The 13,730-nt window shown below is 44.1% G+C and overlaps 1 protein-coding gene across 1 annotated transcript in view; it reads left to right on the forward strand.

The window, feature by feature from the left end:
- Positions 1–13,730, forward strand: part of RTTN (rotatin) — a 1,129,552-nt gene that overhangs the window by 704,885 nt on the left and 410,937 nt on the right. The window contains exons 31-32 of the mRNA XM_086965450.1: positions 10,324–10,434; positions 12,836–12,994. Coding sequence (XP_086821576.1) covers positions 10,324–10,434; positions 12,836–12,994 — 270 coding nt within the window. The remainder of the gene's footprint in view (positions 1–10,323; positions 10,435–12,835; positions 12,995–13,730) is intronic.

Consider the following 13,730-nt stretch of genomic DNA (forward strand, 5'->3'; position numbering starts at 1 on the left):
CAATCTCAAATGGAGTGCCCGGAAGACCAATGCAGTGAAGCCCCGGATGTAGGCATGAGTGCCCCCGAATTTAAGTGAGGCCAGAGGTAAATACAATAGAAGCCTGAACACAAACAGTGTAAGCACCAGAAAGGCAGAATTAAAACAAAAGCAAAGAAAATAGAATCTAGCGTACAATGTAGAGGTATGACCGCAGGCACCGCTTACCATGCTCTAATGTCCCGAAATGACAGACCATCGGAGGCGTCGAAGAAAAAAACAATGCAGGGAAGCCCCGGATGTAGGTGTAGATGCACCCAAATTAAGTGAGGCCAGAGGTAAATATAATGGAGGCCTGAACACAAACCATCATCAGCAATCTTTATTTTGACAAGAGCAGTCCCGAAAGCTTCTCAAGTCCCAGCAGTCTGCTCCACGCTGTTCAAGGTCCCAGTCAAGAGGGAGGTCGTGGGACCGGTTGCTGAGCCACCACCACCACTTGTCATCAAAGTCTTCATCTTCGGGTAAGTCGAAGCACAAGAAGAAGGCGAAGAAGCATCATCGCTCTTCTCGTTCTCCCTGACTCCCCGTCCGTCAGATGAAACGACACAGGAAGCGGAAGGTAGTGGTTCAGCTCGCCCGCAGAGCCTGCTGGGTCGACTCCGGCCTTCTTTCCCTTTCCGGGAGCCGGAGCGACCCCTGCCCAGCTTCGCAGCTTTTACAAAGCCTTGCATTCCATCTTTGGGCAGCCCGACTCTGCTAGCGCATACTCGGGCCCTGCGGACTCGGTTGGCGGCTCTAGGCCTTCGATGCCGGTGGCTTCATCTCCGGTCTACCTTGTGACATCTCAGGCGTTGAATGCAGTGATGACATCCCTGCCACCTCTGATGCTGGTTGCGGCCCCAACTGACGTCTGCTCCAGCCCCCCCTTCTATGAGGACACGGAGCCAGACCGACGTCATCCGACTTCGGACCAGTGCCGGCCGGTACTTTTGTACTTCTGTTCTCCCCTGATTTTTCCTACTGCCGTGAGTGGTTACCAGGAAAGGGTGAAGAGGATTGGGAGGGGTCTGTGGACTCTCTTGCAGACCAGTTAAAGTAACTGGACTGGAGAGAGGAGTTGGGTGATGCCAGTGGTCTGTACACCTCCCCAGACCTTGCATGCTTTCTCCCCCTACCGTGGCGACGGAGGAGGTGCATCTTACGCAGTGGTGTTGCGTAGGGCGTCGAGGCCTTAAACCTCGAGCTTCCTACGGTGGAGGTCAGGACTAACCTCCTGATCCGAGGTGCTTCAGCTGGCTGCAGCCTCTTCGGAGCCCCTGCTGCCTTTCAATGAGGCCCTCACAGACATCCTTTTTGGGCACTTGGTCCAAGACCAACACAGGGACTCCTATGGATAGGATGATTTCCCGACGCCACGGCCCGGCCCCGGGTGACCCCATTTTCCTTTCTCACCACCCCACCTGCTTTGAGCTTGGTAGTCCAAGCCTCGACTTTCAAGGGCACATTTCCTAATGCACCACCTGATATGGAATCCAAGAAGCTGGACCACCTTGGGAAGAAGATGTTTTCTTCCTCCAGCTTGGGACAGCGGTCAGTGAACACTGCATGTCTCTTGGGCCCTTACTCCCACACGGTGTGGGACACTGATGTGCATGTGCTGCCACAGTGCCCAGAGAAGGCCCGGGCCGTGCTTTCCCGTGCAGTTGTTGAAGGGAGAGACACAACTAAGTTCGCCAACCGATATGGGCTGGACACCGATGACTCACTAGGCAGGACGATGTTCACGTCGGTAGCCCTTAGACACTACGCCTGGTTGAGGTCTACTGGCTTTTCGGGTGATGTCCAAGCGACGCTTTGGACATGACCTTTGATGGCTGTAGCTTGTTTGGCGACAAGGTGGGCAGCACGCTTGAGCGTTTTAGGGACTCCAGGGCAGCGGGCAGGTCCTTGAGAATCGCATCCACCTCCCGCCCAGCGCAGTCTGCCTGTCCCCCTTTTGTGGCACCGGAAGGGGTACCCCACCACGTTCTGTCCAGAGCCACAGGCTTGCGCAAGCTGTCCATTTTCTGCGCGACCTTGGACGTGGGACCCACCGTCGTGGGTCTGGGGGCCAGCGGGCGGGCCTGTCCACCAGCGCCCCCTCTGCAGCAGCCTTCAAGCCCTCCTAGTCCGACCCTTCCGGGGCACCTTTTGCCAGTGGGTGGCAGGATTCGCCATTACCTCCCCCACTGGCTCAACATCCAGTCAGACAGGTGGGTTTTGCAGATAGTCCGAAGGGGCTACTCCCTCCCCTTCAAGACTACCCCTCCATCCAGGCCACCTCAGACCCATCGCATGTCGGAGGATGACTTGGCCCTTCTCCAACAAGAAGTTATGGCTCTCTTGACCAAGGTAGCCATTGAGCTCGTTCCTGCCCCAGAAGTAGGTTGTTGTTGTTATTCCCACTGCTTTCTGGTGCCTAAGAAGGACAAGGGCCTGCGTCCTATCTTGGATCTCTGGAACATCAATTGCTTCCTCCGGAAGGAGAAGTTCAAAATGTTGACCCTGGCTCAGGTCCTGTCTGCCTGCGACCCTGGAGACTGGATGGTAGCGTTGGACTTGCAGGACGCTTATTTTCACATTCCTGTACTGCCGACCCATTGGTGTTACCTATGGTTCACGGTAGGCCACGAGCACGTTCAGTTTACCGTGCTCCCCTTCAGCTTTACCAGCGCCCCTCGGGTGTTCACAAAAGTGATGGCAGTGTTCGCAGCTCATCTGCTGGACCAGGGGTTCCAGTCTTCCCTATCTCGATGACTAACTGTTGAAGGCTGGCTCGCCCCAGTCTGTCATCTCCCACCTCCAAACTACAGCCGATCTCCTGCACTTGCTGAGGTTCACCATCAATGTGCTAAAGTCACACCTGATTGCCTCTGAGAAGCTCCTTTTCATCGGAACAGTTCTGGATACAGCTCGGTTTCTGGCTTATCCTCCAGAGCAGCTAGTCTGGGATATTCAGGCTATAATTCTGATCTTTGAAGCCTCAATCCCGGGTTTTGGTCAGAATGACTCTGAGGTTACTGGGCCTCATGGCTTCATACATCCCGCTGGTGGACTATGCCAGGTGGCCTATGTGGGCTCTACAGTGGGACCTGAAGTTCCAGTGGGTTCAGTATCCGGGGAATCTTTCCGATTGCTTCCAGATCTTGGAGGGCACTGTATGCGAATTACAGTGGTGGCTTACAAACCGGTATTGGATCAACGGCAGATCCCTCTCCCTTCCCCAACCAGAGTTCACAGTGGGGACAGATGCATCACTGCTGGGGTGGGGCGGCCACTTGGGAGAGGCGGAGATCAGTGGCCTCTGGTCTCTTCGGGCAGAGTCTGGCTTTGTATCAACCTTCTGGAGTTTCAGGCTATTCGTCTTGCAGTAAAGGCATTCCTTCCCTCTGTCTGAGGAAGAGTGGTGCAGATGTTCACGGACAACACCACCACCATGTGGTTCTGCAACAAACAGGGCGGGGTGGGGATGTGGACCCTATGTCAAGAGGCTCTCCGCATTTAGACATGGCTGGAACATCAGGGCATATCCCTAGTGGTTCTACACCTGGCAGGTTCTCTGAACATCAGGGCGGATAAACTCAGTTGCAGGTGCATGATGGATCACAAATGGCTTCTTCACTCGGAGGTGGTGCAAGGTCTCTTTCAGCCGTGGGGAGAGCCTTGGTTAGATCTGTTCGCCACCGAAGAAAATGCGCAATGTCAGCAATTCTGCGCGTTAACATTTCCAAGGCGGCCCTCGCTATGCGACGCTTTTCGACGCACGTGGAGTTGCGGTCTTCTGTACGCCTTTCCGCCCATTGTACTTCTGCCCACAGTGCTGATGAAGATCAAGTGCGACTGTGCCCAAGTCATTCTTGTTGCCCCTGATTGGGCACAAAGAGTCTGGTATCATGAACTATTACACATGGCCATCGATTCACCGATCAGACTGACTCTTCGGGAGGATCTTCTGTCGGAGCAGCGGGGGACAGTCCTCCACCTGAACATGTTCAGCCTCCACCTCCTTGCGTGGAGATTGAGCGGGGACAGTTGACAGCTTTTGACGTTCCTCCCGAAGTCTGTAATGTTATCTTGGCAACCAGGCGCCCCTCCACCAAAACGTTATATGCCTGTAGATAGAACAAGTTTGTGGCATGGTGCCCAGCAAAGGCTGTGGATCCCCTTTCTGCTGCCCTTTCAGAGGTTCTCCTCTTCATTCTTACTTTAGCCCAGCAGGGCTCTGCTCTGGGCACTCTCAAAGGCTATCTTTCGGCCATTTCGTCTTTCTTTCGGCTGCCTGACCAGCCTTCTGTTTTCAAGTCTCATATTGTAAATCGCTTCCTTAAGGGCATTACTCACTTGTTCCCTCCAACTCCTTTTGTGATGCCCAGTGGGACTTGAACCTGGTTCTTACTTCCTTTTGAGCCGCTACGTAACTGCCCTCTCAGACTCTTGACCCTTAAAACTGGCTTTCAGGTTGCCATCACCTCTGCTCGCAGGGTGAGTGAGCTCCAAGCCCTTTCTTCTAAGATCCAAAATGTGCGCTTTCGTTCTATCTGGATCGCACAAAACAATACCGGGTGGATGACCAGCTCTTTGTTGGTTATGTTGGTGCCAAGAAAGGTCGGGCTGTGCAAAAACGAACCATCTCCCGATGGGTCGTTCTTTGCATCAAGATCTGCTATTCCTTAGCGAAAAAAGAGCCTCCAGTGGGGTTGTGTGCCCATGCCACCAGGGCAACGGCAGCCACTACTGCTTTGGGACGTCGAGTTCCCCCTCTTGACATCTGCCAGGCAGCTTCTTGGGGTTCACTGCACACGTTTACCAAACACTGCTGCCTGGACAGCCAAATCCGGAGAGACTGCTTCATCGGCCGTTCAGTTCTCCAGGACTTTCTGGTGTGAACTTGGTTTGCAGACCCACCACTGGGGTTTGTATTTCTGGGGTATCTATTCTAAGGTGAGGAATCCATAACTAATTGTCTCTTTCAGATGAACAAGTTACTTACCTTCGGTAACAAAATATCTGTAAGATTCATAGATTAATTATGGATTTCTCACCGCCCCTCCCATCCTCCCCATTGTGCAAACTGACTTCTAGGGTAAGGGACTTCCCTTTCAGTGCCCTAGTTTTTGTGCACCAGTGGTCAGTGTCTTCCAAGGCTCTGCTCTTCTGGCTTGGAATGTTGTGTAAAGAACTGACGTCATCGGGCCAGGGCGGCGTCTAAGTAGATACCGCAACGTCATTCCAGCGACCAAGGCCTCAACCACGTACGCGGAGTCAACCGATACCATCTATCGACGAGCACGGGTACTGCTGTGGAAAAAATTCTCCGGATCAAGTCTGACACCTGGGGGTAAATCTAAGGTGAGGAATCCATAACTAATCTATGTCTCTTACAGATATATCTTTACCGAAGGTAAGTAACTTGTTCTTCAGCGCTACTCTACTCTGGAGACATTACGATATTTTATCCACGATCCACAGATAGTTTCTTATTTTCTAGGATATCCCCTACCTTTGTATACCAACGTTTCTCAAGCATGCACCAATCCATATGTGAATGCCAAACTGCTATAGTTGAGGCCTCAGAGGTACCCCACACCCGGCAACACTATCTTGCATGCTGCCATTAATCCTATCTGTGTGCCAGTACTGATAGATAAGTTGTTTGAATCTGTAGGAACTAGTAATTTGGACTTTGTTTATTGCAGAAATATTTGCCTTGTGTCCATGACATTGTCCATAAGCATTAGTGAAATACAGACTCTTTCTGCCTTTCGCAGCGGTAGTTTAGGTAATCTCCTAAGGTTTTTGTAATTGTAAGGTTATTTGAGTTTTATTTAAATGAAAACATCTACCTTGCCAGTGCTTGTACATTTCTGTTGAGTTCCATATAGAAGTGGTAGAACAATTTAAAAAAAAAAGGCTTCAAAGGCATAATTTGCTAAAAAAATAATATTATTGCACTGTGATTGGCGACAGAAAAAGAAGATTCTAAAATATGATTCCAAAACGTATTCAAGATAGGTGTTTCTGAAAGATTTTAAGCTCCTGTTGGTCTTTATATAATGGGTTAAAGTTATATAGATTTAAAAACAGTGAATCTGGTCTACAGAGAACAGAGAGAAGGGACTGACAGACACGAGTGAGATGACCTTTGTCAGTATGGGGTCACTTCAGTGCTGCCTGTGGACTTAACCAGACCTTCTGCCAGGCAGACTCGTAGTATTGAGCCATGTAGTGTTGCAGTACTAGTATCAGCAGGAAGAGAATTGAAAGCTGCTGGCCACATTATCACCGATTTGGAAGTCAGCCTTTTCCTGTATAGAGAAAGGCAAACTGTAAGTACCCTATCACATCTGTGTTACACGCTTACAGTTCGTCACATGCTCAGGAATTGCAGTAGGAATTAATGTTACCTGTTCTCATTACATGGGAACCAACAGTGCAAGTACATGATTGTTTCTGCTTTTGTCATGTAAATAAGTGCACAAGATTCAAAACCAATGCTAACAAATCCTGTCGGCAAACTCCATTAACCCATGCGGGGCAAGGAAAGGAACAGGTACGGACCACAGCAGCTTGTAGAATAAGGTGCGTTTATTTTCAATTAGACCACCACAGCATGACGCGTTTCGACTGGGTCGCCCCCTTCTTGATCACATGACATGCTTGTAACAGGCGTTTCATTAAATAGTGATTAACATAATGCCAATCCTACTAATAAAGTAGACCTAGACAACATACTTTCAATGAGATTCAGTACAGATGGTTATGCAGACAAATAATGACAAATCCTAGCATACAATTGATAGCTCTAAAATCCAACCCAATATTAAAACAGACTATTCATGTAAAATACGACAGTATAGTGTGGCCAAGTGGCCCAATATTGGCATGAGATGTAAATAAGTCATGTAAACAAATAACCCTGTACCGAAATGTTGACTTTCCTTTATATATGGAATACTATAAAAGTTAGGAATGGCGGAAAAGTGCAAGTGCATAAAAAAGTGAAATAAGTGACACATGTAGTAATTCAATATGACAGGGAGTAATGCAAAATTATTGACTGAAACCGGAATAATATTTAGATATATATGCCGCCCTTTAGGGTCAACCATCATGTGTATAAGGACATGTGCAAATCGGCAACATTTCTTATATATTCTGATAAGAGATCCACAATTGACAAATGACTACGCCTAGTCAAATGTATTTCCTTGGTTGGAACCAACCTTCTGATCCCAGTGGATATCACTGTGTAATTGAACTGTACAAACGATACAAGTGATACCACACAGTGGAGACAACCTACTGAATGGATCCTAAGAAAGTTCACAATATGTCTGAGGATTCAAAAGATCGTATATACATATAGTGTATAAAACATTAAAGGATAAATCCATTCTAATCAGAACGTGCAAAATATAGCCCGCTTTAAAGTGCCAAGGTTTAGCAGCAAAATAAATGTCAATCATATAAAAACCAAATTCCTGTCTTACGTGAATAGGATAAACTATCAAGTGATTGCTATGCTAAAAAAGAGTGTCTCATAAATCAGAGTAAAAATGTATCTGCTTGTTCTGTAATTCCCAGTATAGAGTATCCACAACACCATTTAAAACCAATTCTCTAAAACCCTAACTGCAGTTTAAAAACCCACATGTTCGCTAAAAACTGCTAAAGATTGAGAATAGAAAACATGGTTAAAAATATGGGATAGCGGAAAAACTCACTGGAATAAATACATAAAAAGCTGTATAAATACATAGCAAAAAACACCCGACCAACATCCAAACTATACACCATAAAACCAGGTAAAAAGAATGTTTTCCTAGTGACCGCTAACCATAAATACATTGTGTATCTTACAGGGCACGAAATATGATAGAAAATACAGTTACAGAAAGTCGTGGAGATCTTCTCCTGTATTCAATCCATTTGACATTTTAGTGTCTAGTGTCAAGATGTATTCAGACTCTAGCTGGCGTAGCTTTTTTTCTCAATTTCCCCCTCTTGGATGTTTAGGAACCGCATCGATAACAAAATATGACAGATCTTTCAAGTTGTTACTGTGAACTAGATTAAAATGACGGCCACTGGATAATTGTGGTCTGTGTTCACTATAGCACACAAATGTTGCAATATGCGGTTAAACACCTGGAGCTTAGTGCTACCCACATACTTGAGGTGACAGGTACATTCAAGTATGTAAACCCCAAAGTCAGTGTGGCATGAGTAGCGACCCTTAATCATGTTATTTGAGTTTTATTTAAATGAAAACATCTACCTTACCAGTGCTTGTACATTTCTGTTGCGTTCCATTTAGAAGTGGTGGAACAATTTTAAGAAGAAAGGCTTCAAAGGTATAAATTGCAAAAAAAATAATATTGCGCTGTGATTGGTTACAGAAAAAGAAGATTCCAAAATATGATTCCAAAACGTATTAAAGATAGGTGTTTCTGAAAGATTATAAGCACATAGTCAACCACTGGTACTTCAACACCCTCAAATAGAAAATATTGGAGTTAGAGCCTTTCTACAAACGTGTAAGTTACTACAAACGTGCACCTTATAAATAGAACTTTGTTGTACATTTTGCGGTAGCGCTTCTAAACGTACTACAAAGTGCAGTTTGGTAACCAGCCTGTATTTTGTACAATAGAAAACTCTGGTGTATTACTTCCTAATTTGATACCTTGTTTAATCAATCTGATGTGCAGCATGGGTAAGGTTTTAAAACAAAAGCCTCACAATGCGTGTACTGAGAAACCCACAGCTGTGTTTGTACTCAGAGGGTGGGGGAGGGCTCCTACCACAAGGAGGGAGGGGGAAAGCCAAAAATAAAGAGAGGCAGCGACGGAAGGGAAAGATTAGGCGGCTGTAATATAAATGCAATAAATGCTGTGTAAAACATGAAGCTCGGCGTCCGTGAAGCAGACGCTGTGCTGATACACAAGCAGAGGAAAAGCAACAAAAATAAATTTGTGGAACCGGAACGAACGTATATTAAAAAAGAGTAATGCCACAGTAACAGGGGTGGTCTCCTGGGAGGGTCCAAAATGCCAAAAGGCAAGACTAATTAAGCATTTCCACCAAAGAAAAGCAGGCAATTAAGAAGGGCACTAGCAGAATCCAATTGAAAAGATGGGAGGTTCTTGAATCACATATACCAGATACAGCATGCCTCGCACAGCAGTGCATGCTTGCTGCGCTAGGCTCGACCTAAAAATGGATAAAAGTGAATAAACCGGGATGTTTCACATGGGACCGATTATGAATGATATCAAATAGATGATGACACTGAAGCTCGAGTTGCCTAGGATATCACTCAGAACCCCGTGGTGAACATCATCGCCATTTTTCGCTTGTTACTCATCTATAATTTCATTTTATATATGGCCCCTCAAATATCTGCCCTGCTTTCTAAATCAGTGAAGGGTCAGAAGATTATTTGGGGAGTAATTGATAACATAGTGTCCTCACCCCCTACCAAAGATAAAACAAAATGCCTATAATATACCTCCACCTTCTGCATTTCTACACACTTGTCTAAAACTAAAAAAATAAAATAAATACCTAGCCTCCTACGGCTCTGTGCCAGCCCTGTCCAAAGCTCAGAGAGCTGACACCATACTTAGAGCTTCTCTGTGAGAGACTCTTGCCAATGCAGTTTTTCAGCTGTCAATGCAGGTTTACAGAGAAGAATGTTGAAGAAATCAATCCGCGATCCGCTTTTAGCTGTCTCTCTTGGGTTTGTGGAGACCCTGAAAAGGTGGTAGAAGGAATGTGAGGCCACCTGCAACCATTTTGCTACCTTGCTTTTCTCGGGCAAAGCACCAGAGTAGAAGAAAATCAAGCACTTCTTGTGAAGTAACAACAGTAAAAAGCAACTTTTGTTTCCCAGTGTTGTTACTTTACAGCATTTAATAGCTGGATTTTGATGTGATTATTCATGATGAGAGACTCACAAAGGAAGCCTTCCATCACAAAGGTGTATCCTACTTCTACGACATGTTAACCTAATGTTTTCAGAATAAAGGTTTTAAAAATTTTAAATTAAGCCATCAAAGGTGTCTTTTATTGCTCAGTATACTGTAAATTTATTCTGGTTAAGGTTTCAAGGTGTAAACGGTATTTTTTTGTTTTTAAAACCTTGTGAACAGTTTAGATGCAAATATACTTTTCAGAACTATGTTGCTTTAAAGTAAAGGCATTCACTTACGAAAACCAACACAGGAAGCCTAATGAATTTACTAAATCTCTTACAACAAACTACAATTGATGTCTAAATGTGTAATATTTTCCACACAGGAATGGGTATCGTTGTGGTCCATACCATATGGTCATGGCAATGAAGAACAGACGCCTACTCCACTAGGCCTGGCTTGGCTGATTCCACTGTGGGTGGACAGAGATCCAGAGGTCTGTAAATGTACCTAATGATTTTAGTTCATGACATATTCATAGTTAAGCTACTTATATTGAACTGTAGAAGAAAAGTGAATTTATGATGCATGAGTAGGATCGCAATGTTCTTTGCTTACAAATGCTAACCTATGTGTCATTCAGGGAGACAAACTTACTTTGGGCGCATTCTTTAAGGCAAATGAGAAAGTGCTGTTTCTCACTCATGTAATCTTCTTTATACTCATCAACACTGCGTATCTCCCCTTACGTTGGATCCAGGAACAATTTATGAAAACGTTATTTTGTTATTAAATCCCAACCGAAAGGCACCTATTTTATTACACATTAAGCTTTAAAATATTTGAAACCAATTTAATTCCATTCATTTAAATGGGGGGGGGGGGGGGGGGAGAAGATCTAGGCTGGCCAGTCCCCGACATTGAAAAAAGTATGGTCACTGTAAGGGTGTCATGCTGACCTATTTCAGAGTGCAGTGAAAGTTGAAACTCATTTAATTCAATCCCCATAAATACCATTGTTCGCAGTTTTGACTTTTTATGATCGCATTTTGATACGCCCTGTAGTGCTAATGTTGCGGAACTCAAACCCTCAGTACTTCCTCTGTAGTGCTGAGGATGTGATCTCAAATCCTAGCTCCCAGGAGGAAGGAAACCCGCTTGTGTTTCTACAGCAGGTTTGCATGCATCCTACATCTTTTATTTGCTGTAACACCCTACCCACCCTCATAAAGGTGAGACTGCAAGATGGTAGTACTCGCGCTGTTAGTAGACAATTGTAGTGGTTTCTGGTGCTTGTGATTTTTTTTTTTTTAAGCCATACTCGGACTTTTGCTGAGTTGACTCTAGACAAATACTGATAGGAGCCACACAGCTCTGGATTCCCCTGGGCTTTTCTTTTCAGACAAGTCAGGAGGTAGCAGAAGTAGTAGCCACCCCTCTGGGAAATGCCATGTATGCTATTGAGAATGACATTGGGCATGGTCACAATGTTGTCATTTTCCAGTCCCTTACAATATTCCCTCACATGCATAAGGGGTTCCATTTTTGGGGAGAGGAGTGAAATATTTCAGCATACTTGACGCCTTGCTGCTATAATGTAATTTTCTAAAAATAAAATTTTTATTTCCTATTGAGGGTATCCACAAATACGTTTTTGCAAAACCCCCTCACAATCAGATAGTCTTATGTATATTTTAAACTTCTGGGCAGTAAGAATAACACCATCCTTGAACTCTGATTTTTGGGTACAGTTAATAAATATTTAGCTTTCTTTGCTGTTCATTTGTGTTCATTTAATGGGTCATTGTCATATGTTGCATAATCATGTTAGTCAAGGTGAGGGCATTGGCTATGGTAGTCATCGAGTTTTGCTTTGGCAGAGTAAGCAAGGTATGCATCCCTGGTACCAGGATATCCTGGAGAATGTAATGGTGTATTACTTTTCTAGATCTTCCTTCAATGCAGATAAAGTTACAGATGCAAATCTTGTCTCCAGTTTCTCTTTTTCCCTTATTTACATTCTCTATTTTGTAAACTTGGTGGTTATTTGTCTGAAGATAGCTGGACCAATCTACATAAAGGGCTAGTTTATCACAGCAAGCCTTTTGTTGATGTGATTTAAGGACCAAAAACTTTGGTACTATCACTCTTTACATTTGGTTGACAGATTTTTTACATGCCTCACTTTGGCAGTTTTCTTTGATCCCTCCCCAGTAAAGCAAAAGTCGTGCATGTTTTTATTCTCCCCATCAGGTGGGAAAAATTGGCATATGTTTCATTGGTGACACTCCCCAATATCTGAAAAGGAAAATGATATCAATGTAGAACACGTTAAAATATTTAAAAAAATCAGGTTGGCTATAATAATTGAGAATAATTGCATCAGTATATATTGAGCTATAAGATAACAGAATAGCCAAACTTCATCACAATGCATTATTTACAAAAAGAATCTACAGAAGCCCACCCAGATAAATTCTACTGGATTGAAGAAATGAATAAAGACTCAAACTTCAAAAAAAACACCTAAGGACTCTGCTACTTAATTCAATGAACAATTTTGAATTTGTGTTGAATACTCTTTAGTGTAACGGATTTTTGAAATATTCACGTGTGTGCTGGATCAATTGCTAAAAAACAGATAAATTCTTATATGAAGAATAATGTGAAGGAATAAATATAAGTTATACCACTCTCATAAGATTAACCCACACCTACCATGCATGATGGTATAAAGCAAGGAAAGACTTAAGATGTTGACACTTTTTGATCATTTTTTGATATGCACTTATTATTTGGGCATGTTGTTCAGTCATCTGCTATTTTTAAGAGTGCACAAAAAATGTGTTTTGTTCCAAATTATGACATGCCTGTTTTTTATCTTTGATTTACTTTAGGTGAGATTTACAAGCTTATCAATTGGATCCTCTGTAGCATCTGTCGAGGAAGGATGCATCGCATTGGCTGACAGCTGTCAGAACATATCTGGAGGACTGTGGGGCACTGTGCTCAACATTCTCCTAGACCATACAGAATGTAGCATGGTGCGAAGAGAGGTATGCGAAATTTCACAATATTAGGCAATATTAGGCTATTTTATTGCTCATTTGATAAGTGAAATAATAAAAAATCAAATATGGATTTCATATGCTTCTACAGTGGTCAGCCATATGTGTGTTATACATCCAAAAGCCTATTGGTTGTTTAGGTTACGAACCGCTACTAAAGAATGGGAGGAGGTTGTCATTAGTAAACAGCACATAGAGGAAGATGTCAGGAAACATTTGACAAGTCTTTGTGAAATGCTGTCCCCCGAAAGATGGTAAACTAAATGCTGGGAATGTTAGTGACAGATTCGTATTGAGTAGTATTGTGACGTTTAAACATACAATGTTGTGTGTCTACTTAGTATCCAAAAATATATTACCTTTATATTTTTTTGTTATCAGTTAAAGAGAGAAGGCTCCATCATTGCAGATCGACTACTAGATTTCACCTACATTTTTGCTCGGGATTTTTACTGCGAAGAAAGTGTATTGTGCGTAAACTAAAAATTACTGCACCTTAAACAGTACAGATTTCAAAACTTTTGTATGACTGTAAAAAATACGACAACCATTCTGTACTTTTTCTCGACCTGGAAGCAGAGGTCAGCCCAGGACCAGGGTTCAATTCCCGGCTCGGCGGGGTCTTGAGTCCTAAAATGTCCATGGACTCGACAATTCTCGCTCCGGTGCCTACTCGATTCACGGGTTCACACTCTGCGACTCTGGGCAATAGCTTGCTTAATCT

Source organism: Lissotriton vulgaris, chromosome 4_1 (genome assembly GCF_964263255.1).
Source record: "Lissotriton vulgaris chromosome 4_1, aLisVul1.2, whole genome shotgun sequence".
Lineage (NCBI taxonomy): Eukaryota > Metazoa > Chordata > Amphibia > Caudata > Salamandridae > Lissotriton > Lissotriton vulgaris.